A 26,210-nucleotide genomic window follows, 5' to 3' on the forward strand; every position below is an offset into this window, starting at 1 on the left:
CAACTTTCCATTTCTTCCCTTTATTTGCTGGATCTCTCCCCCCAATTTTAAACTTGCCAGCTCCTCCAAAAAGTTTATCTCTGGACCTTTCTCATTAGGGGGAAAGGTGGTCTCTCTCTCTGTCTCTTTCTTTCTCTGTGTGTTGTCTTGGATCCCATGCCTGTTCTTAGAGGTTTTTTACCAACTTCCAGTCTCTCACCTCTGCTTCGCATGCAGAGAAAAGAGGATGGGGAACAGGGTAAAGGAGGGGATAAAGAGGAAGGGGAAGGAGAGAAGGAAGGGGAAGAAAGAGGAGGAGGAGGAGGAGGAGGAAGTGGAGGAGAAATAATACATAATTGGAGAAGAGATCCAGCAGATACAGGGAAGAAATGGAAGGGGGAAAGGAAAAAGAGCTCCCCTCCCCTAAAGTTTGGGTATTTTTCCATTGTAAAAAACTTGGGAGATGTGAATCACAGAACAAACCCTCACTACAATAGGGAACCAGAACAAACCCTCACTACAATAGGGAACCTTGGTGGAGCAGTGGGCTAATGCCTCCTTAAGGAACACCAGCTGCCTGCAATTAGTGCAGGTTCGCATCCCACCAGGCTCAAGGTTGACTCAGCCTTCCATCCTTCCGAGGTAGGTAAAATGAGGACCCAGATTGTTGGGGGCAATTAAGCTGACTTTGTAATAATGCCGCTTGGGGTGTGTGTGAAAGCCCTAATAAGCAGGCATATACATAGAATGAAGGCTACTGCTAAGCTTGTAAGCCGCCCTGAGTCTTCGGAGAAGGGTGGGATATAAATGGAATTAAAATAAATAAAAAATAAAAAATAAAAAAAACAGGTTATCCCATGGTTGTCTAGGACAAGCTGTTTGTGAAACTTGGTTCTCAGATGCCCAGTTCTTCTGGCCAATATTATCCTATTATTCTGCCAAGGACAATGCTTAGTAGGAAATGTTAGTCACTGTTTCCAGAAGAATGTAAAGGTAAAGTCTATTCTCTTGAGAGAAATGTATGTTGACTACATACATTTGGCCACAACTGGGGACACAGGTGAGCCCATGGCAAAGCTGTGTTTTTGTCTGTAGAAACCTTCATTGTATTTAAAAGTTGTCATAGTAGTGACAGAAACTACTGGTACAAGATTAGGTAACAGAACGAACCTCAGCACAGACCACATAAGTGCCTTGCTGGACCTCTGCCTGACCACTACCTATTTTAAATACAATGAAGCTTTCTGATTTTCATTTGGAGGCCAGTAGATCATGAGATTTACTTGGAGATTAACATGGTCTCAGGTTGTTTTCTTCCTTCTTTTCTGGATCAAGTTTCCACAGAGATCATTGAGTCTTCCAAGTCCTGTTTTGTAGTGGAGTCAGACCTTTGGGGACATGACCAGAAAGGGTGTTGGGAGAGTGATGAGTCAACACTGAAGTCATGAAATTCTGAGGTTCCACAAGGATTCTGATGTCAGCTGTAGAAATAACACGTTCTTGACATCCAACTCTACTACCCTCATCTACTTTCAAGAATTGGTCATAGAGTGGAAACAAATCATGTTCACACAGACTTAGATTTCCATTTCCATCCCACCGAAGGAAAAAGACTCCTTCCCTCTTTTTTGGAAGAATCTCTTTTCTTCTGCAGCTGTCTTGTGTTAATAAAACTCTCATTTCTTATCCTGTCCTTCAGTAGCTGCATGGCAATTTTAATTATTAATTCATTTATTTTACTATTTGATGATTATGTTGGAATTAAATTTCATTAGTTTTATACACTTCATAAGTTAATTTTCTTTGGTTTTAAATAATTGTAATTGTCAGACTGATACAAAGGAAGCATACAAGCTGAATAATAATTGCAATGAAAAAATTAATCTCAGGAAACTGAGAAATATGTGAATATCATTTCCCTACTTTTATCCTTAGATGTTCCTTAGTATTTAGATCTGGCCTGAGGATAATAATGTAACACTTGGGGAAGAAGATGCAGCCCAGCAGTCCAGCACTGGAGGCTAAGATGGAGAAGACCTGAACAGCCACCATGTATTTCCCCTTGGTGCTCAGGTAGGTGGGCAGGAAGGAGACCCAGACGCTGCAGAAGACCAACATGCTGAAGGTGATCAGCTTGGCTTCGTTGAAGGCCGCAGGCAGGTTCCTGGCCAGGAAAGCCACTGTGAAACAAATGGCAGCTAGGAACCCCATGTAGCCAAGAACAACATAAAACATGGTGGCAGAGCCTTCATTGCATTGAAGGATGATCTCTTCAGGCTGGGAGTGCAGGTCAGAGTCAGGAAATGGGGGAGAAACTCCCAGCCATGTGGAACAGATGATAATTTGGACAGCAGAACAAGACAGGATGATAGAGTTAGCCAAGCTCTTGCCCAACCATCTCTTCACTCGGTTTCCTGGTTTTGTAGCAAGGAAGGCCAATGCCACTGTGATCGTTTTGGCCAACACAGAAGACACAGCTACAGAGAAGACAATACTGAAAACTGTTTGTCGGAGAAGACACGTGGCTTTCCTTGGTTGTCCAATGAAGAAAATGGAGGATAAGGAGCAGAGTATGAGAGAAATCAGGAGGATGTAGGAAAGGTCCCGGTTGTTGGCTTTGACAATGGGAGTTTCCAGGTATTTAAGGAACAGGATTAAAATGAAGCCTGTGGTTAGGAACAAGAGTAGGGCAAAGAAGACCAGGATAATTCCCAGAGGCTCTTCGTAGGACAGGAAGGTTATTCTTTTGGGGATACATTGGACTCGGTTGTTTGTTGGATATTGATCATCTGGGCACTTGGTGCACTTCTCAGTATCTGAGGAAACAGGAAAAAAATCTTTCTTATATACTCTCTCCTTTTGCATTTCAAGAAAGAACTTCTTTGGGTTACAGCTGATATGAAGAGACAGGAAAGCTGTAATAAATAATAAATAGGACCCTGCATACATTTGTAAAACACGGCCACTTAAAGCTCAGCAAATAAAAAAAAACCAATATATAGAACTGTAATAACAAGCACAAAACATAAAACGCCAAAGAGAATTGCTTGCTGCTAAAACAATCCTTCACTAATGCAACCCAGCATATTTTCATCCTGCACTAATGCCTTGGTAAGTCCACATTTGGAATACTTCATCCAGTTTTGGCCGTCACGGTGTAAAAAAGATGTTGCAATTTATTTATTTTATTTTATTTATTTTAATTCCATTTATATCCTGCCCTTCTCCGAAGACTCAGGGCGGCTTACAAGCTTAGCAGTAGCCTTCATTCTATGTATATGCCTGCTTATTAGGGCTTTCACACACACCCCAAGCGGCATTATTACAAAGTCAGCTTAATTGTCCCCAACAATCTGGGTCCTCAATTGTAGAAAGAGTACAGAGAAGAGCAGTAAGAATGTTTAGGGGCTAGAGGATAAAACAAAGGAAGAATAGTTGCAGGAATTAGGTATTTCTACCGTGTTTTCCCGAAAGTAAGGCCTACCCTGAAAAAAAGCCCTAGCTTGATTTTGGGGGTGGGCCTAATATAAGCCCTGCCCCCAATATAAGCCCTAGTTTTGGAGCAAGGCAAACACCTAAAAGTCAAACTAGTGGGTGGAGATGTGGAGCTGCCACGCGTGCCCTGCACCCACTGACTTCTCAGCCAGGCCTCTCCTTGGTGGCCCACTTCTTCTATGGAATCTTCTGAAGCCAGGCCTGCATTTCTCAGTCAGAGGCCTCTCAGGAAGGCCTCTGCAGCCAAGAACCGAACTATGGATTCAATCTATAGCATGGTTCTGCAAGGCCTATGCAGCCAAGGACTGAGCTATGGATTGAATCCATAGCTTGGTACTCGGCTACATAGGCCTTCCAGAAAGGCCTAACTGCAAAATGCAGGCCAGAATGCAGCTGCAGAATGAAGGTGCTCCTTCGGCCCCAGAAGAAGTGGACCTGCTGGGTGGGGCTGTTGGTGCCAGAGGTGAGTATAAAAGACATCTCCAGAAAATAAGACATGGTGCCTCTTTTGGAGATAACAACAACAACAAAAAATAAGGCCCAGTCTTATTTTCAGGGAAACACAGTAGTTTAATGAAAAGAAGGACTAAGGGTGACATGATAGCAGTATTCCAATATCTGAGGGGTTTCCACAAAGAAGAGGGAGTCAAGCTATACCTTAAGGCAACAGGAAAAACAGCGGATGGAAATTAATCAAGGAGAAAAGCAACCTAGAACTAAGGAGAAATTTCAAGACAGTCAGAGCAATTACTCAGTGGAACAACCTGCCTCCAGAAGTTGTCAGTGTTCCAACACTGGAGGTTTTTAAGAAGAGATTGGACAACAATTTGTCTGAAATGGTATAGAGTTTCCTACCTGAGCAGAGGGTTGGACTAGAAGACCTCCAAGGTCCCTTCCAACTCTATTATTCTATTCTATTCTAACCTCACCTTATCTCAGTGGTGGGGAGAAGAGCCAGGTCTCCAGAGGAGAGGAGGCCTTTGGGAATTCAAGGATGAGGTTGATCAATGGCATAGAGTTGTAACAGAAAAGTCAGATTTCCAAGAACCCCCAAGGTAGCATTTTTTAAAAGAAAAAAACTGATGACACTATTTAGAAGGGAGCAAGGTGACTTTTGAAGTACGGACAGATCACAAAAATTTGGAGGCACTAAAAACTCCCTGCAAACTGTATGAAGTGAAATGTATTCTTGAGTCTAGAATTTTTAAGGGGAAATTGCAGTACCAAGTACAATGGAAGGGATACCCATTGTCTGAAGCCATTTGGGTGAAATCTAGTGATGTGAAAGCTGACAGACTTATCAAAAGGTTTTATGAGAAACACCCCAACAAACCAAAAGCCAGGTCCTAACTTGTGTTTTGTTTACATTACAGGATCTGTCCTTTTTGTAAGGGGGGCTGGATGTCAGCGCTGCTAACATCGAATGTTCTCCTGCTTTGACAAAAGATGAAGAAGCAGCTATTTCATATTTAAACTTATGTGTTACTTTAAGAGCTATAATCAGTTATTGCTGGGGGAGGGGGAGGAAGAATGTGTCTCAAGGCTGGCTCGAAATAAGAGAAGATAAGAATTTGGCGGGTTGTCTAACAGAAGGGAAAACTGACCCTTCAAACTAATTGGAGAATGTGATTTATGACAGCAAGGAAAAGGAGGAGAATTGTGTTTAACATATTGTGCTAAGGGGAGAAGAATTCAGATTCCAGCTTCTCCTAGTAAGGATTGCCGATCTTTTAGGGCTCTAATGAAAGGCTTTTAAGGTAAACAATGCCTCAGAGTCATCTGAAGAGCTCATCTGTCGGAACTTTGACAACCTGAACAGCCACCATTTATTTCCCTTTGGTGCTCAGGTTAGGTGGGCGCAAAAGTCACCCAAACACTGCAGAAGACCAGCATGCTTCCAGCTTGTTACTACTCTCCCACTACTCTATGAACTAACTTCCCTCACAATCCCATCTGCTTGTTGCTCTTTAGTGTTCTGAAGCAAAAACAACAACAACAAAAGATGGCCTAGACTCCATGGTGAAGAGCCTGGACCATTTTGTAGGTTTGGCCTCTTGGAACATGTTGAGAGTTGACTGTCTCACATTTCTACATTTCTTCTGGTTGTGCTCCTTTTTATTCAGGTCAATTGAATGATGATGTAGCACTTGGGGATGAAGGTGCAGCCCAGAAGACCAGCACTGGAGGCAAAGATGGAGAAGACCTGAACAGCCACCATGTATTTCCCTTTGGTGCTCAGGTAGGTAGGAACAAAAGTCACCCAGACACTGCAGAAGACCAGCATGCTGAAGGTGATCAGCTTGGCTTCATTGAAGGCCCCAGGAAGATTCCTGGCTAGGAAAGCTATCATGAAGCAAATGGCAGCTAAGAAGCCCATGTAGCTAAGGGTGATGTAAAACATGACAACAGAGCCTTCATTGCATTGCACGATGATCACTCCAGGTTGAGAGTGGAAGTCAGAGTCAGGGTATGGGGGAGACACTCCCATCCAGATGGAGCAGATGATAATTTGGACAGCAAAACAAACGAACAAAAATGATGGAGTTGGACAAGTTCTTCCCCAACCATCTCTTTGTTTGGTTTCCTGGCCAAGAAAGCCAGGTTTTGCTTGGTTTTGTGGCCAAGAAAGCCAGCACCACTGTGATTGTTTTGGCCAGGAGAGAAGAAATGGCAACTGAGCAGATGATGCTGAACATTGTCTGTTGGAGAAGGCAGGTGGCTTTCCTTGACTGACAAATGAAAATTAAAGAAGACAAGAAGCAAAGCAGGAGGGAGATCAGAAGGATGTAGGAGAGGTCCCAGTTGTTGGCTTTGACAATAGAAGTTTCTTGGTATTTAATGAATATTATTAACATAAATATTGTGGTTAGGAACAAGAGCAGGGAAAAAGAAATCAGGGTGATGCCCAGATTTTCTTCATAAGACAGGAAGGTTATAACTTTGGGGATATTTTGGATACGATCTTTATTTGGATATTTATCATCTGGACACTTGGTGCATTTTTCTGTATCTGCAAAACCCCCAAAGAAACATTTCTTTAATATCCTATCTTTTTACTTTTCAAGAAATAAGTTTTTTGGAAAACAACTCATACCAGGAGGATTTTCTAAGATGCATCTCTTAACTTCTCCAGAAAAAAAAGATAAAAATATATACTTTTTAAAATAGCAAAAAACAAGTTCTGCAAATAATCTGGAATGGGTACTCTCATCAGTGTTAACAGTCACGTAAGGAGGTGCACCCATAACTGTACATATCACCTGAATGTGGATCAGCAATTCCTTCTAGTGATGCTCAAGAGGAGACCTATATAGAATAAATTGCAAAGATCATTCCAAAGGATGGATCTAAAACAATTCCTCAAGTTTCAAAGAATGCAGATATTCATAAAAAGATAAAGGTGGAAAGAGAGATCCAAAATAAAAAGCAAAAGATCTTTTCTTTGTAGTAAAATGTGCCCCAAATGCTATACACTCCCATCTCTACCCAGCCCCTCCTTCAAGGTCTTTTGATTATTCCTTCTGTTAGATAAGAAATTGTGCAGTTTTAAAATAAAAACTTTGGACCTTTAACACATTTTTTAATACTGGCTTCCATAAAAATGTATTAGACCAGGGGTGTCAAACTGTCGGTCCGCCGGCCGGATGCGTCATGTGGAAGCTGTGCCCACCCCATTGCCGGCAATGGCAAAACCGTCCTGATACTTTGCGCAACATCGTGTGACATCATCAGTTTGACATGTCTGTATTAGAGGAAGCTCATAAATCTGCTCTTTTCTTTTGTCACCCACCTTCCTGTGTGGAGATGGTCCCCTCTGGACAAGGAACACAGTCATAGCAGCAAACTGGCTCTCCTTCTCGCTTCTGCTTGACATATCCAGGATGACAACTTTCCACACATTTGGACTGAGGCAAAGGCTAAGGAGAAAAACAAGGAATGCCAAAGAAAATACGAAGAAATATGAAGAAGAAATATGAATTATCTAACTAGTTCCAAGTGATTTCAGGAGATAAAACCACCCTAAAGATTCATATAGTTCCTGCCTTTCACTTCTGGCATATCTCATGGCAATAAAGGACTTTTCTACTGAATAAAGTGTGGAAGGAAGGAACTGAGAAAAGATTTTAAAATTAAATCACAACTAAAATTAAATAACAACTTCTCTTTATGGCTGCATTAAGATGCATTCTCCCATTCTTCATATATCCATGATTATAAAGAACTTATATTAAATTTTAGAAAAAAAATATTATAATATTTTTTTTATTCTATTAGATTTGTTAAAATACAACAATTCTCTGATGAAGAAAGAAATCTCTGATTAGTTTTAATCTGGAAAGTTTCTTCTGGAGTATATAAAACATTGCAAAGCCAGTCCCCTTTGATAGTAGTTCAAAACTATCCTTCAATTAAGGTTTGAAGGGGAAAAAATCCTTACCAATTAGAGCTGCTAACCTTAAAGGAGATGTGTTTTGTTTATTTATTTATTTAATTTATTTGGCTTCCATGTTGGAGAGCTAAGACTAAAACTGACTGCCTAGTTTCTAGAACTGGAGTGAGATGAGATGAGATTAGATTAGGCTAGATTAGATAACCTTTATTGTCATTTTTTACTGTGGATACAACGGCACACATTAAAAATAAAATTTAGTTGCTTGTTCTCAAAGTGTACACATACATAACACACAATTAAACATAGTATATACAACATATGTGTAGACCTACCCTTTACATATTTAATTTAATTTAATTTAATTTAATAACATTTATATACCGCCCTTCTCCCTGAGGACTCAGGGCGGTTCACAGGGCAGAATAAAATAAGTAACATATAAATATTAATCACTGTCCATCTAGAATACATAATGGAAGGAGGGAGGAGGAGATGGAGGTGAGGTCATGAGAACATGTCCCTCAAACAGGGTAAATCAGGCATATTTTGTCCCAAAGGTGCTTTTCCAAAAGGCAAATGGACTTTTTATTTTTATTTTTTTTTCTTGAAAATGTTTTGCTTCTCATCCAAGAAGTTTTTTCAGTCCTGACTGAATGGTGGGGAACGGAAAGATTTATATTCTTTGCAGTCATCTGGTCATTAACTCTCTGAGAGTGGTTGAGGCCACTTGGGGGTTTATCTGTGCCCTCAGGGTCACCTGAATCAAAGTGCAAATGGATGAGGAATCTTCTTGGAATGGCTGAAAGGACTGTCTGGTGGATAGATAGGTGATGTTGTATCCCTCCCCCCCTGCTGAAAGAGGGCTGTTCAGTTTTAATGTATACGGTCTCTTTGACCCCTCTTTCAGATCGTTGATCGTCTGTGTTCAGAATATGAAATTTACTGTCTTCAAAAGAATAAATTTTGTCTTTCAGATCTGCATCTTACTTCCCACATGGACCAACAAGTCATGACTATATTTCATCTTATTCTATCTGAACCTTAGTGCAGACACTGGTTAAAAGAAACGGGGGCTATTCACAAATTTATTTATTATTTATTTATTAATTTAATTTGTATACCACCCTTCTCCCGAAGGACTCAGGGCGGTGAACAGGGCAGTAAATACTAAAATACAGAGATACAAAAATTAAAAGAGATTAAACCATAATGCCCAATACAATACAACAATAAATTACATAAAAACAATGATAAAACCCAAACCCATCAGACCAGGCCGGCTTGTTCAAACAAGTAGGTCTTTAGATCATGTCAGAAGGAGCGAAGGTCGGGAGCCATCCGGAGCTCAACTGGTAAACGGTTTCACAGATCCGGCGCACCCACAAATGTCAGTACTTGTGGGTTTCTAACCAGTTTGGAGGAGATTCTAACTTATAGAAGAGATACAAAAAGGACCATGGTCTGTAACCAAAAGAATAATCACGCAGCATTTGATGCTGAACATGGCTCAATCAGTTGAAAAGAGTATTTCCTATTCCATATAACAGCTGAGGGACACCTTTGTGAATACTACTGAAGCCCTCCCCTTAAGCAGTCTAAGAAAACTGTATGTTTTATCCTTCATATGTTCATCTCCCAGTGAAGATCATCCACCAGGGTGACTAGAATTAACCCACCTGAAATGGGTCACAATTTTTAGAAAAAGAAAAGAGCACCACAATATTTTACCTACCCTGTTGAGCAACTTTATCCATGAAAGAGCCCTTTGGTTTATAATAAGTCTCTGTCTTTCAATACTTCCCACTTTCCTTTTCATCAAACGTTTTTTGGACAAAACCATGAAGCACTGGATGTCCATATCTGCAGCTACTTCTCCATTTTGGTCCAGGTAGAGCTTCCAATGGGAAAGATTGTAGAATTTATTCTTCTCCAGAAAGGGGTGAATCTAGAATGGAAACAACCAGGAATTTTAAAAGTAGACACCTTTGTTTCTGACACCACCAGATATTTTCATGTATGAATCTTAGTTATCACTAAGTTCATAAGTGAATGAAAATGGTTCAGCAAAATTTGTCAATCATGTATGTAATGTATTGGGCCTAGTTTAACTTGAGTTGTACCATGTGGGTTTGAATGCTGTGAGATTGCTTAAGCAGGAAGCTTGGTAATGGTCACCAGCTCCTCAGATAGTCAGTCTCCAGGACAGCCATTGGTTGGCTCTAGGGCGACAATAGGTTGCTTTAAACCTATTGGCCACCGCCTAGTAGCCAGAGTACAAATAGCTGCGTTGCAGCTCTGCTTCTCAGTTCAGTTCCTGCAACTCAAATAAAGCATGTTCCTGCCTGAACTCACTCGCCTCGTCTCTTGCTTCAAGAAGAGAACCCAGTACTCAACAATATATGTATTGAATATGTATTGAATTGAAAATCAAATATTCCCTCCTGTCTTATTCCAACAAATCCCCACAAGAATTAAGCAGGAATTAAGCTTCCTGTCTTTTTTTCCACTAAAAAAGTTACCGATCTAAATCTAGGGAAATTAAGTTGATCTAGGGAAATTATATTTCATTTAGAAGATACAAAGTTGCCCATTCAGAAAAAAACAATTCACAAAATACTAAATAGTGAAGTGATCTCCAAAGGGCTGAGCTGACCACATAAGAGAGAGATATTGATCACCCAGGCTAGAGATAAATTAGAACATCAAAGGCACCCATATGCGCACCCTTTGCCCTCAAGGATCAGCTACAACACTTTACATGACAAAAGGGAAACTTATAACAAAGGTAAGAAATATTGTCCCCCAGTTCCAAAATCACACAAAGAGCCCATCTTAACACCTACACCAAAATACCTTGGAACAAAGGACACAAAGATGTCGAGACTCTAGAAAGAGCAACAAAGATGATTAGGGGGACTGGAGGCTAAAACATATAGGGAACGGTTGCTGGAATTGGGTATGTGCAGTTTAATGAAGAGAAGGGTGAGGGGTGACATGATAGCAGTGTTCCAATATCTCAGGGGCTGCCACAAAGAAGAGGGAGCCAAGCTATTCTCCAAAGCACCTGAAAGCAGGAGAAGAAGCAACGGATGGAAACTAGTCAAGGAGAGAAGCAACCTAGAACTAAGGAGAAACTTCCTGACTGTTAGAACAACTAACCAGTGGAACAACCTGCCTCCAGAAGTGGTGAATGCTCCAACACTGGAAGTTTTTAAGAAGAGACTGGACAGCCATTTGTCCGAAATGGTGTAGGGTTTCCTGCCTTGGCAGGGGGTTGGACTAGATGACCTCCAAGGTCCCTTCCAATTTATTATTATTATTATTATTATTATTATTATTATTATTATTATTATTATTATTATTATTATTATTATTTATTATTATTATTATTATTATTTATTATTATTATTATTATTATTATTATTATTATTATTATTATTATTATTATTATTATTGCATATAAAATCCAGTTGCTGCTGCTATTGCTCTTACTGAGAAAATAAATGCAACCTCTTTTCCAAACAGCAGCCTGCTACTTCTCTCCCAGCTGGAGAAAGAAACGGACCCTAAATGGAATCCACGCTCCATCATCCAGTGATATGATACAATTTTGCTACCTTTCCTCCTCACGAAGGATGAAATCTTGAAGCTGTTTGAAAATACCGAGGAAATTGCCAGATGGCCAGTCATAATAACGGCTGGAGATGTTGCCCCAGTGAGAGTTGCCTGGTCACTGAGTCATCCTGACTGTTGATTATAACATTGCAACACACTGGGAGGAATAAAATTGGGCCAAAGGGAGTTTGTGAGAGGCTTTGCAAGAAATTTGGCATAAGCCGTTAAACGGATCTGAGTTCCAGCACACAATGTGAAAAAGTGAAGGGGAAATACCAGATGCCTTCTGGGTTCGCCTTCTGGAAGCAGGGCTTGCCTCTACCTGTTTGGATATGAACAACCCCAAAGACCAACGAATTCTGGCCTTGGTAGATTAGTCTGCAAGTGACAATAAAGGACCATTTCCACAAGATTGTATCTAACTGGTTTACTTTGGGGCACCCAGAGTTGTGCAGAATTTTATTTATTTATTTATTTATTTATTTATTTATTTATTTATTTTATTAGACTTATATGCCACCCTTCTAGCTCATGTTCGATCAAAGGGGAAAAAAATGAAGAAGGGAGGTAGAGAAATAAAAAAAGAAGAGAAAGAAAAAGAGGGAAAGAAAGAGAAGGACAGAAAGGAGGGAGGACTTAAAAATGTTTTGCTATCCTGCAGAACGATCAAAGGCACCCTGGCAACCAGACTCCAGAATGACAGCCGATATTCTTCCAATGCAAAGGAGGGGGAAATTTAGTAAAAACTGACAAGATTATTTTAAGTGTGGAAGAGAGGGACACATCAGAAGTGGATGTAGGGAAGTTTTCAGCCATAGTGGGTTTTTGTTTTCTTTTTTGAAGATGGGAACTACGTTGACTCTTTCTCCATCATCTGGTCCCCACTGCTCCAGGATCTTTCAAAGATGTGGTTCAGTGGTTCTGAGATTACATCTCAGTGCCCTGGGTTGTAAACTGTCTGGTCCTGGCAATTTGAACTTGTCTAGAGTGTCTTACCATTTTCTTGACTATTTTGACTTGCTTTCCTAATCTGCATTTTACTTTTTCGGGGGAACTGTTTTTCCCCTTTTATGTTAAGAGAGATGCAAAAAAAAAAAAAAAAAAACGAGTCAAGGAGTTCTGCTTTCTTTTTGCTCCTCATCACTATGTTGCCATTTTCTTCCATTAACGGATCACTTGTTTCCTTGATTTTCTTCTTCTTTTTACATGTGGATAGAAGTGTATGTTGTTGTTGTTCTTTTTATTTTTGAGTTTTGTTGCAATTCTTAGTTCATTTTGAACTTTAGCTTCCCTGACTTCATCTTTGTAGCTTCAGGCTATTTGCTGATATTCGGTCTTAGTTCTGTGCCTCGCTTTACATTTTTTATACTTGTCCTTTTTTTTTGTCTTTCAGTATATCAGAGAGCTCTGGTTGCTGGTTGCTTTTCAGATTCTTCATTTTTCTTCTTCATTGGTATTGTGCTAGACTAGCCTTTTATAATATCATTTTTCAAAATTTTCCAAGCTTCATGGATTGTTTTCCCCTTCAAGATTTCCATCCATGGAATCATTCCCAAGCACTCTCTAAATTTGTTAAAATCAGGTCTTTTAAAGTCCAAGACTTTATTTGATTTTTTTTATTCCTTGTGCTTGCATTAAGTTTAATTCAAATATTGCATGGTCAGTCCCCCCGCCCCCCCCGGATTCCTGTAAGTTCAACCCCTTTTATTATTACATCTGTTAGTGAAAATTAAGTCCGATACGGCTGACCCTCTAGTTTAATAATAATAATAATAATAATAATAATAATAATAATAATAATAATAATAATAATAATAATAATAATAATAATAATAATAATAATAATAAGAAGAAGAAGAAGAAGAAGAAGAAGAAGAAGAAGAAGAAGAAGAAGAAGAAGAAGAAGAAGAAGAAGAAGTTGGAAGGGACCTTGGAGGTTATCTAGTCCAACCCCCTGCTAAGGCAGCAAACCCTATACCATTTCAGACAAATGGCTGTCCAGTCTCTTCTTAAAAACTTCCAGTGTTGGAGCATTCACCACTTCTGGAGGTAGGTTGTTCCACTGGTTAGTTGTTCTAACTGTCAGGAGGTTTCTCCTTAGTTCTAGGTTGCTTCTCTCCTTGACTAGTTTCCATCCATTGCTTCTTGTCCTGCTCTCAGGTGCTTTGGAGAATAGCTTGACTCCCTCTTCTTTGTGGAAGCCCCTGAGATATTGAACACTGCTATCATGTCACCCCTCTCTCTTCTCTTCGTTAAACTACACATACCCAATTCCAGCAACTGTTCCCTATATGTTTTAGCCTCCAGTCCCCCAATCATCTTTGTTGCTCTTCTCTGTACTCTTTCTAGAGTCTCGACATCTTTTTTACATCGTGGTGACCAAAACTGGATGCAGTATTCCAGGTATGGCCTTACCAAGGCATTGTAAAGTGGTATTAGTACTTCACGTGATCTTGATTCTATCCCTCTGTTAATGCAGCCTAGCACTGTGTTGGCTTTTTTGGCAGCTGCAGCACACTGCTGGCTCATATTTAAGTGATTGTCCACTAGGACTCCGAGATCTCTATCACAGTTACTACTATCGAGCAAGGTACCACCTATACTATACCTGTGCATTTGATTTTTCCTGCCTAAATGTAGAACCTTACTTTTTTCCACAATTGAATTTCATTTTGTTAGATAGTGCCCAGTGTTCGAGTCTGTCCAGATCCTCCTGGATCTTAAGCCTATCTTCTGGAGTATTGGCTATTCCTGCCAGCTTGGTGTCATCTGCAAATTTGATGAGTTCCCCATCTATTCCCTCATCCAAATCGTTGATGAAGATGTTGAAGAGCACTGGGCCGAGAACAGAGCCCTAGGGCACCCCACTACACACTTCCTTCCATGTAGATGCGGTTCCATTGAGGATCACATGCTGAGTACGGCCTGTCAGCCAGCTACGAATCCATCCGGTGGTGATGCTATCTAACCCACATTTTTCTATCTTATCAAGTAGTAGGTTGTGATCTACTTTATCAAATGCCTTACTGAAGTCCAAGTAAATTATATCTACAGCATTCCTCTGGTCAACTAGTTTTGTCACTTGGTCAAAGAATGCAATAAGGTTTGTCTGGCATGATCTGTTTTTGACAAACCCATGTTGGCTTTTAGTGATAACTTTAATCGCATCAAGATGTTCGCTGATTTGTTGTTTGATTATCTTTTCCAGAATCTTCCCAGGTATTGAGGCCAAGCTGATAGGTCTGTATTTTCCTGGAACTATTTTTTTCCCTTTTTTGAATATGGGAACTACATCAGCTCTCTTCCAGTCCTCTGGTAGTTCCCCAGTGCTCCAGGATCTTTGAAAAATATAGTTCAGTGGTTCTGAGATCACGTCTGCCAGTTCCTTGAGAACCTTGGGGTGTAATCCATCTGGTCCTGGTGATTTGAACTCGTCTAGGCTGGACAGGTGCTCACTTACCATTTTCTTGCCTATCTTAACTTGCGTTTCTATTCTGTTTTTTATGGCACTGGTTTGGGTAGGTTGGACTGTTTTTTCCCTTTGTGTAAAGACAGATGCAAAAAATGAGTTAATTAGTTTTGCTTTCTCCCTGTTGCTTGTCACCTTCTTGCCACTTTCCCCCACTAATGGACCAATCATTTCCTTAACTTTTTTTCTTGTTTCTTATATGTTGAAAGAAGCTTTTTTTTGTTATTTTTGACTTTGGTCGCAAGCCTTAGTTCATTTTGAGCCTTAGCTTCCCTCACTTCATCTTTGCAGGCATGGGCTGTTTGCTGATATTCTGCCTTAGTTATGTGCCCCTCTTTCCAATTCTTATACTTGTCCTTTTTATCTTTCAGTTTATCAGAGAGTTCTTTATGCAGCCATGCTGGTTTCTTTTGAAAGCTGTTATTTTTCTTCTTTGTTGGTATTGTGCTAGACTGGGCCTTTATTATCTCACTTTTCAAAATTTGCCAAGCTTCTTGAGTTGTTTTCCCTTTTAGGATTCTCATCCATGAAATTCTTCCCAAGGTCTCTCTAAGTTTATTGAAATTAGCTCTTTTAAAGTCCAAGACTCTAGTTTGGCTGTATTCTATTGCTTGTGCTTCCAGAATGTTGAATTCCAATATTGCATGATCACTTCCCCCCAAGGTTCCTGTGGCTTTGACACTTTCTATCATTTCATCTCTGTTAGTGAGAATTAAATCCAATATGGCTAATCCCCTAGTTCCCTTCTCTACTTTTTGGGAGAGAAAATTGTCTGCTAGGTTTGTCAGGAATCTGTTAGATCTTCCACTTGGTGCAGAATTTGTCTCCCAGTTGATATCAGGGTAATTAAAGTCCCCCATTACTATTGTGATGCGCTTCCTACATACCTTAGTTAACTGACTAGCAAAAAGTTCATCTATTTCCTGTGTTTGGTTGGGCGGCCTATAGTATACACCTATGGCAATGTCATTTTTTCCCCTTTTATATTGACCCAAATACATTCAAGTTTACAGTTTTCATCATTGTTGTGCTCTATTTCTGTAGAGATAAAGTTATTTCTTATATATAGAGCAACTCCACCTCCTCTTTTGTTTAGTCTATTTCTTTTAAATAATTTAAATCTCTCTAGCTGTGTGTTCCATTTGTGTGTTTCGTCCCACCATGTTTCTGTAATGGCAACAATATCATATCCGCCCTCATTTACCTTCTCTACCTATTCCTTCTCCACCTTTGAATTGATCAAGTTATGTAGAAAGAACCCATCAAAACTTAGAATTTATTAAATTACCCAGTGGATTGTCTAAGTTCCCCCTTCATTTGTCAGCTTTCTTGCAAAGTTGACAAAGAAACTACAGACGTGCAGCAGAAAACTCCTGACAATGATAGGATTAGGAAGGTTTGGCTATCAAAAAGAAACTTTTTGTATAAATAGTTAGGGCAACTTTTTATCAGGGCCCTTCATTTGGACCTCTGTCCCAAGTGTGAGACTCTCTATTCCTGCAGGAATAAACAGCTGAATGTCACCTTCCTTTTTCCAGTATGTTTCATTGGCCATTCACATCAGGGGGAAAAACAAACAAAACAACAGCTGAGGCTCAGACCATCAGATATTCTCAGATAATCCTTCAAATTTATAAATTAAAATTCTGTAGTGCTAATCACAAACCATACATACAGGAATATTTTTAAAGATGAAAACAGCCTTTTAAAATTAGTAATTTTTAATATAAAATATATCTGATGCTGGCTCCTTAGTACATTATTACCCAAGGAACAAGACTGGGCAAATCTGTCGATCTTTTGTAGCACAAGGAGGTTGAGATGGCTTCCCTCTTTCTCCTGTGGATTCTTTCAACAAAGGAATTTAGTTGGCTAGATCCTTGTTGGGACTTCCTACCTGCCATGGCTGCAGCCTTGGAGTTTCCGATGTGTCTTGGACTTTCTTCCTTCTCCTCCAGGATATGGATGAATATGCAGCCTTCAAATCATGGGCCAGAGTCATAAAGAGGATGTAAACAGAGTCATTATTTGCAATCCGGATGCTGCCGCTTTTTTCTTCAGTCTCCACTGGAGCTTTTTGGCTGCATCTTTTCTGGGCTTTGACAGAAAAGATACGTTTTGCAAAAGAACAGCGAAAAGACTTATTTTGAAACTGGCGATCTATAAAGAAATAGGGTTCAAAGGCACCATATTCAAGGCTTTCATTTTGCAGAAAATCAAAGCTCCAGATACTATGGATGTATTTGAGATATCCACGATGATACATCAAATATTTTCCCAAAGTTGTGGTGATCCAGACTTTCCCTTCAATGGGTCCTGGCAAGTCTTTAAGTGTTAAATGAAAAGTACGAAATGTGCTTGAAACGATAATATATTCTGTGAAGTGAACAAAGACATTGACTTGTTGCCACTTAGAGCCGGAACCCCCCAAGGGTGCTTGATGAAGAGTCATTGGAATTTGTTGTGATATAACAACACAAATTCCATTCCTGACAAGCAAAGGAGGAAAAGTCCTTAGGAAATTCTCTCCCTTTTCTGTTTCTGGAGCAAGAAGACCAATCAAGGTCCATCTGAAATGGAGGAGCAGTTGGACAATTGCTGGGTACTGAAACCCTTCTTTGGGGAGCATCCGGTGGAAAAAAGGGAATTTGCTTTTATCACTCAGAATCTCCGAAGCAATTTTATCCCTGATCTGAGAAAGCAATGAAAAATGCTGAAGTTTGTTTTGATGAACATATTTGAATAATTTGTTGATTAGGCATGAGTACTTCATGTTTGTTCATTAGTGGAGGTAAAATGTTAGTGTCTAGATAGAATAACAATTGTTCAAGCATGCACCCTTGTGTTACATCTTGGTAAACATAGGTCCTCATAGCTCCATTGAACCCAAAGCACCCTCTCAAATACGTGCTGGTAGAAAGAGCCAGTTCCATTTTAAGGGCAATCAATTTCCTCCATAATATTTCTCTGTTTAATGTGTCAAATTCTGCACTAACATCTATAAAGACCATAACTGTTTCCCTCACAGACGTATTTTGTAATTGGATAATTCAAGAAAAAATAAACAATGAATCAGCTAATAGAATCAGAGACAAAAGGGATCTTGAAGGGCTTCCAATTCTATACCCTGCTTGAGCAGGAATCCGTATACCATTCTTGCAAGAGCCTAAAGGCCTGATTCTGCCAGTTGGCTTGGTGCCCCAATGGGTTAATAATGGGTAATAATGGATCAATAGCAGATTCCACATTCCCCTCCCTCACTCCCCATCTTATTGTTACAGTTGGTAATCTTTTCATTTTTATTGTATTTTTAATAGTATTACGTATATTTTGGGGGTATAGTTTGATTGCTTTTAATATTGTAACTTGCCCAGAGTCACCTCACAGTGAGATGGGTGGCAAAAAAATTTAATAAATAAATAAACAAACAAATAAATAAAGCTTGCTTGTTCTTCAGTTACAAATTCTTTGTTCATCTACTTACTACCAACTCTACTCAAGAGGATCTGAGCATTTATTTTAGCCACAATATCTATTTGACCAATGGGAGAATAATAACTAGGATGTTTTTTATACACTTTTTAAAATAGAAAATATTATTGCCATCTTTCCCCCCAACTATAGGGGGGTAAATCTACCTGCCAATAGTGAAACTCACAACCTGGAATATTCATTGAATAGTTCAGCTGATAGAAAGTCATCTTTATTATTCTTCAAGCCTTTTATGATGCATTTGATTGTGAATAGGTGTCAAACTCGCTGTGTCACGTGATATGTTGTGACATATTGCGACTTTTTTTGCATTTCTGAAACTGGGTGATGCGGTCTCCGTATGATGCAAGCGGCCCATGAGCCGGCAGTTTGACACCCCTGCATTAGGGGAAAAAGTTGTTGGCTCATAGGCTTGTAACTTTCTAAATAAAGTGGTTAATTACGATAGTGATCACTCTGAGTCTATAAGACATACAGCATTTATGTTTTATCAACAATAGATAAGACTGAGAATCTTTTCATGAATAAGGAACTTGTTCAGCTTGGAAAAATATTTATTTTTTCTAAGATTATGTACAAAATGTCACCTTTAAGTTCATTCTGAGTCTATAAGACATATTTATGTTTTATCAAGTATAGGCAAGACTGATAATCTTTTCATAAATATGGGACTTGTTCAGCATTGAAAAATATGTTTTTCCCCCTAAAATTATGTACAAAACGTTAGTTTTTCATCAATGCTGCATGTTCCTATTGTACAGAATGGGTTTTTTTTGATTGAACAGAGAGCTTTTCCTCATCTTCACAAGTGTGCAACAAAAGCCCTCAAAGCAATGGGGATGGTGTCATGAGAAGATATGTCTGCTTTGAACCATGCTCCCATCCTAATGTTATCTCAATACCCAGCCATGATACCTACAATGGCCATAGTGAAAAAACAGCTCTTGAATTCCATAGTGAAGATATGGCTGGATCTATCATGTGCCCACTACCACACAACTCCCTTTACCACATACAAAAACAAACACACAGACCTGTGGGACTTTATAAGTGCCTGCTAATGTTGACATCTGTATGGAGATCTCCCTGTCAGCTGCATCAACAAGAGCCAAAATGTTGTCCTTCCTTCCACAGCTGTAGTTGGGAACGTTGGCTTCTCCAGTAGAGAGCATGTCCAGCAAGGCATCTGAAGTGCCAAGTGTGTTCAAATAGTTGTCATGGATGTTGTATCCAAGTGTGAGATTATTTGGGAGCTGGATATTGTTGTTGACCACTTGAGTGGTGAAAATAACACATTCTTTTTCCCTGTTATCATAAGGTACTCTATTGTAAAAAAAATGCTCCAGTTAATATCAGCATAATCAATAGCAATCATCAAATATCCTTTCCCCCCCCATTTCATCCCCTTTATCAACACATGACTATTGAGTCTGAAGCAAATACTCATCCAAAACCAGAGGCAAATGACCCATCAACATTAAATATTTGTGAATATTGAGAGATTGCAAATCAGAAACAGTCCATTATTTGTAACAATATCATAAGGAAGTGTATATTTCATGTGTCTGAAAAATACCATTCTAAATTCAAGTCACCCTCTATTCCCATAAGAATCAGCTATTGAATTGAATATCAATGAGTTATTGTTATAAAAATATGGTACTGAGCTTGTCAAGGGAAACTACAATTGCTCCTTTAAGTCATTAATTCTTTAAGTTGTTGGAGAGAGGAACATAACATGGATTTCTTTCAGGTATTTTTTTATGTCCCGTCTTTGAATTTATGTCTCTTCCTCAAAGTGTTGTGAAATGCTGTGAACATAATTGGACTTCAGTAAGCATTTGATAAAGAAGACCACAACTTGCTACTTGATAAGACAGAAAAATCTGGGTTAGACAGCACCACCACCAGATGGATTCATAATTGGCTGGCCAACCACACTCAACGTGTTGTCCTTAATGGAACTGCATCTACATGGAGAGAAGTGAGTAGTGGGGTACTCCAAGGCTCTGTCTTAGGTCCAGTGCACTAACAACTTGCTACTTGATAAGACAGAAAAATCTGGGTTAGACAGCACCACCACCAGATGGATTCATAATTGGCTGGCCAACCACACTCAACATGTTGTCCTTAATGGAACTGCCTCTACATGGAGAGAGGTGAGTAGTGGGGTACTCCAAGGCTCTGTCTTAGGTCCAGTGCACTAACAATATCACAAATGAGTTAGATGAGGGCATAGGAGGAGGACTCGTCAGATTTGCAGATGACACCAAGCTGGCAGGAATAGCCAACATTCCAGAAGATAGGATCAAGCTACAGAACCAATCCCAACAGACTTGAACACTCGGCCCTAACTAACAAAATTAGATTCAATGGTGAGAAAAATAAAGTTCTACATTTAAGGGGGAAAAAATCAAATGTACCAGTAGAGAATAGGTGGTACCTATTCAATAGTACTAACTGTGAAAGGGTTCTTGCACAATCACTTAAATATGGTCCAGCAGTGTGCTGCAGCTGCCAAAAAAGCCAACACAGTTTTAGGCTGCATTAGAAGTTGTGGCTGCTCTATCACTGGAGGTTTTTAAGAAGAGATTGGACAGCCACTTGTCTGTAACATTATAGGGTCTCCTGCTTGGGCAGGGATTGTCACAGAACACCTCCAGGGTCCCTCCCAACTCAGTTATTCTGTTATAATTCTGTTATATTTCAAAAGAGAGAGAAGAGGGAGCCCTTCTCAAGAAATTAGTCAGTTCCTGCAATATAGGAGCAAGTGGAATAAAAAGAAAAAAAATGAGGGTGTTAGAAATCCAGATGGAGGGAATACAACTCCATCACACTGAAGGACTTACAAGAAAGATTCATTGTAAGGAGCCATGTTGAAATTCAAAATTTTATGTCCCATAGTAAATGCACTGGTGACTATACTAATGAGATGGTCTCCTGGCCTGTAGTAGCTCCATGGCCTTTTTCCATCCAGGTGCTCCAAATTCAGTGGGCACTTCATTCTAAGCTTCCCAGAGGCTGGCTGGGATACCATCACCAGCCCCAGCAGCCCCAGCAGCAGAAGCAGGGGGTCCATAATTCACGGGGCTGAATCAATCCCCTGTTTCCAAAGGAGAGTTAGATGAATTCAATGCACTCTCACAAAATTGAATTTTGCGGCTTTCCTCTTCCAAACAGAGACAAGCCGAGCTTCCTCTGGAAAGGAGAAACTGTGCCTTCAACAGCACAGTCCCTGCCTGTTTCCTAAATCTTATGCAAACCATTCAGCATGAGTGGAAACTTTTATCTTTCTCTTTGATGCAAGATCCATTCCATGTTGCTTCAGTCTAGACTGCAGCAGATGTCTCAAAGTCTGGGATCGTGATAATTACTGTGAGTGATAATTTGTTCTCTGGGGCTTCTGAACCTCTTCTAGGTCTCCATGTACAGCTGGAGCAAAGCATGTTGCAGATACATCCCTGGGGACCCTCTTCTACAGTGGTTTTCATCCTTCCTGTCAGGACATGTCCGGAAAGTGATGCTGGAGGAAGATAGTTCAATATCCAGAGAATTGACTTCTAAAACCTTCCATTGTGGTAAATTGTCTCCCAAAACTACTGGGGAAGATCACCCAGAGCTATGGAGCTTTGTTCTAGTGTAGTGGTGCTCTAGTCCTCCCTGTCTTCTTAACACCAAGGAATCACCTTTGAACTCTGCCTAATATGGTCTTCCCAGTTGCAATGTATGGCAGTGAAAGCTGGACCATAAGAAAGGCTGAGTGCCAAAGAATTGAAGCCTTTGAACTATGGTGCTGGAGAAGACTCCTGCGAGTCCCTTGGACTGCAAGGCGATCAAACCGGTCAGTCCTAGAGGAGATCAACCCTGACTGCTCTTTAGAAGGCCAGATCCTGAAGCTAAAACTCAAATACTTTGGCCATCTAATGAGAAGGAAGGACTCACTGGAGAAGAGCCTAATGCTGGGAAAGATTGAGGGCAATAGAAGAAGGGGACGACAGAGAATGAGGTGGCTGGATGGAGTCACTGAAGCAGTGGGTGTGAGCTTGAATGGACTCCGGAGGATGATGGAGGACAGGAAGGCCTGGAGGAACGTTGTCCATAGGGTCGCGATGGGTCGGACACGACTTCGCAACTAACAACAACAAAATATTAAGAGTGGGTCCTCTTTAGAATTTTATGTTCTATGAGAACTCCATATATTAATCCTACATTAGAAGTGATTTTAAAATTCCTTCTACCTGAGGTGAAGTTTTATTTTCCATCTCTTCTAGAAATATGAATTTTTATGTGACAACTGATAAAGAGGCAGGTAAACTGATACTATAGACGTATCAGCACATTGTACCTGAGAACCCAGGCATTGGCCAGGCAACTGAAAGGCAAGAAGGCAGGGAGGAAAAGGATAAGTCCAAAGCACTTCTGGACAGGGAGGAAAGGGATAAACTTTCAAGGAAGGAAGTGGAGAGTTAAGAGCAAAGCATCCCCTAGAAAACAGCCAGAGATTTCCAACAAAAAGAAGTGCATATCATTTCCTAGAAGGCCAAGAACCTTTGTGAATTTTATATTTTTAAAATCTCTGAATTTAAAAAAAAATAGTTTCCAAATTTTAATTTTAATTTTTACGTTTTAAGTTTCTTTTTTCTTTTTTCCTATTTTTTCAATTTATTTTTCAATTTTAAATGATTTTTTCCAATTTCTCAATTTCTTTTTTCAGTTTTAATAATAATAATAATAATAATAATAATAATAATAATAATAATAATAATAATAATAATAATAATAATAATAATAATAATAAGAAGAAGAAGAAGAAGAAGAAGAAGAAGAAGAAGAAGAAGAAGAAGAAGAAGAAGAAGAAGAAGAAGAAGAAGAAGAAGAAGAAGTTGTTGTTGGAAGGTACCTTGGAGGTCATCTAGTCCAACCCCCTTCTAAGCAGGAAACCCTATACCATTTCAGGCAAATGGCTGTCCAGTCTCTTCTTAAAAACCTCCAGTGTTGGAGCATTCACCACTTCTGGAGGCAGGTTGTTCCACTGGTTAATTGTTCTAACTGTCAGGAAGTTTCTCCTTAGTTCTAGGTTCCTTCTCTCCTTGACTAGTTTCCATCCGTTGCTTCTTGTCCTGCCTTCAGGTGCTTTGGAGAATAGCTTGACTCCCTCTTCTTTGGGGCAGCCCCTGAGATATTGGAACACTGCTATCATGTCACCCCTCACCCTTCTCTTCGTTAAACTACACATACCCAATTCCAGCAACCGTTCCCTATATGTTTTAGCCTCCAGCCCCCTAATCATCTTTGTTGCTCTTCTCTGTACCCTTTCTAGAGTCTCGACATCTTTTTTACATCGTGGTGACCAAAACTGGATGCAGTATTCCAGGTGTGGCCTTACCAAGGCATTGTAAAGTGGTATTAGTACTTCACGTGATCTTGATTCTATCCCTCTGTTAATGCAGCCTAGCCCTGTGTTGGCTTTTTTGGCAGCTGCAGCACACTGCTGGCTCATATTTAAGTGATTGCCCACGAGGACTCTGAGATCTCTCTCACAGTTACTACTATCGAGCAAGGTACCACCTATACTATACCTGTGCATTTGATTTTTCCTGCCTAAGTGTAGAACCTTACTTTTTTCACCATTGAAACAAGTTTATTTATTTTAAATCTTTAGAAATGTTTAAATTCTTAATGATCTAAGAGGGGAAAAAACCAGAAAAAAAAGACTGACAGGGAAGATAGTGATGAATTTTCAAGGCAGAGAATAAAGGGCCAAGAACTTTTGTAAGCTATTGTAAGCTGATACTTCACAACAGGGAAAATATTTAATTTTTAGACATTTTTAATTTGGCGAACGAAAAGAAGTCACGGAAAAAGAGACTGACATTATACTGACTTGCAAAGTATGCCAAATGTTTGAGCTTATGCCCACAGAAAACTCAAACCATGTATGTATCAAATGTAAATTAAATATATAAATTACTAGAAGGAAAAGTAAAGAGTCTATAGGCAACTCTAGCCACACTGAAGCTCAACTCAAAGTGAGAAACACCAACCTAAGCAAGAAGTCTACACTAAAATTAAACACAATAGGGAGCAAACAGCATCTAAAAAAATGATCCCATCCATATATGAAACTAAAGAAGAAAACAGATACACCCAAATTGAACACAATAGGGAACAGTTTTTGGAAAAATGAACATATCTATATCTATCTATCTATCTATCTATCTATCTGTCTGTCTGTCTGTCTGTCTGTGTGTGTAATTTTTTTTTTTTTTGCTTGCTAACAAAGAATAAAGGGAGACCGATATGGTCATTTCAAGCCAAAAAATAAATTTACACAAATATGAGCTGCCACTGCTGTGGCTACTGCCTGTAGATGGCCTTGGGCTAGGCTGAAACAGGAAATTTATTTATTTATTTATTTTATTGGATTTGTATACCGCCCTATTCCCGTAGGACTCAGGGCGGTTTACAGGGCAGTTAAAACCATGAATACAAAAAATTAAAAACAATTAACAAAATTAAATTAAATTCAAGCCCCAAGAGTAAATCTAAAATCCAATTAAATTAACAACCCCACAGTCTGGACCAAACAGATCGAAGAGCCAAGTTTTCAGGTCCCAACGAAATGAGCGAAGGTCGGGGGCAGTCCTAAGTTCTGTGGGTAGTTGGTTCCATAGGGCAGGCGCACTCACAGAGAACGCCCTTGCCCTGGCAATAACCCGCCGGCATTCATTAACCGGCGGTACCCTGAGAAGGCTCTCCCTGTGGGGGCACACAGGACGATGGGAAGATGATGCCGGCAGCAGGTGTTCCCTTAGATAGTCTGGACCCAAGCCATTTAGGGCTTTATAGGTCATTACCAGCACCTTGAATCTCACCCGGAGGGCAACCGGAAGCCAATGCAGCTCACGGAGAAGAGGTGTTATACGGGAGTATCGGGAAGCTCCCATCAAAACTCGCACGGCTGAATTCTGCACCAGTTGAAGCCTTCGGGTGGTCCTCAAGGGCAGCCCCATGTAGAGGGCATTGCAGTAGTCTAACCGGGAGGTCACGAGCGCATGAGTGACTGTACATAGAGCATCTCGGTCCAGATAGGGACGCAATTGGCGCACCAGGCGAATCTGGGCAAAAGCCCCCCTGGTCACAGCTCCTATATGATCTTCCAAACTGAGCCGTGAATCCAGGAGGACTCCCAAGTTGCGAGCCCTATCAATGGGGGGTAATACCTCATCCCCTATTGTTGATGGAGAAGGCTGGTCAGCCCGAGATGCCGGTATGAACAGCCACTCAGTCTTGTCAGGATTGAGACGAAGCCTGTTTCTCCCCATCCAAACCCGGACCGCCTCCAGGCAACGGGACATCACAGTGAGGGCATCACTGGGTTGGGTCGGGGTGGAAAAAAAAAGTTGGGTATCATCAGCGTACTGGTGATACCCCACCCCGAAACCACGAATGAGCTCACCCAGCGGCTTCATGTAGATGTTGAACAGGAGGGGAGAGAGGACCAACCCCTGAGGGACTCCACAAACAGATCTCGGGGTGGACCTCTGTCAACACCGACTGCGAGCGGCCCAGGAGGTAGGAGGAGAACCACCGTAAAATGGTGCCTCCCACTCCCAGCCCCCTGAGACGCCGGAGTAGGATACCATGGTCAATGGTATCAAAAGCTGCTGAGAGGTCTAATAGGACTAGGATAGAGGAACAACCCCTGTCCCGAGCCCGCCAGAGATCATTCACCAGTGCGACCAATGCCGTCTCTGTGCTATGCCC

At 40.3% G+C, this 26,210-nt stretch overlaps 1 protein-coding gene and 1 long non-coding RNA gene across 2 annotated transcripts in view; both read right to left on the minus strand.

Moving 5' to 3' along the window:
- LOC310635946 overlaps window positions 1-26,210 on the minus strand; it is an 871,275-nt gene that overhangs the window by 669,268 nt on the left and 175,797 nt on the right. The window lies entirely within an intron of this gene.
- LOC310633282 (vomeronasal type-2 receptor 26-like) lies at window positions 1,891-21,522 on the minus strand (the record flags this gene model as incomplete). The annotated part of the gene is made up of 4 exons (XM_083350981.1): window positions 1,891-2,795; window positions 7,265-7,391; window positions 9,672-9,812; window positions 21,478-21,522. The coding sequence occupies 4 exons, from the start codon at window positions 21,520-21,522 to the stop codon at window positions 1,891-1,893; spliced, it is 1,218 nt and encodes a 405-aa protein (XP_083207107.1).

This window comes from Vipera ursinii (assembly GCF_947247035.1).
Source record: "Vipera ursinii genome assembly, chromosome: 2".
In the NCBI taxonomy this organism is placed as follows: domain Eukaryota; kingdom Metazoa; phylum Chordata; class Lepidosauria; order Squamata; family Viperidae; genus Vipera; species Vipera ursinii.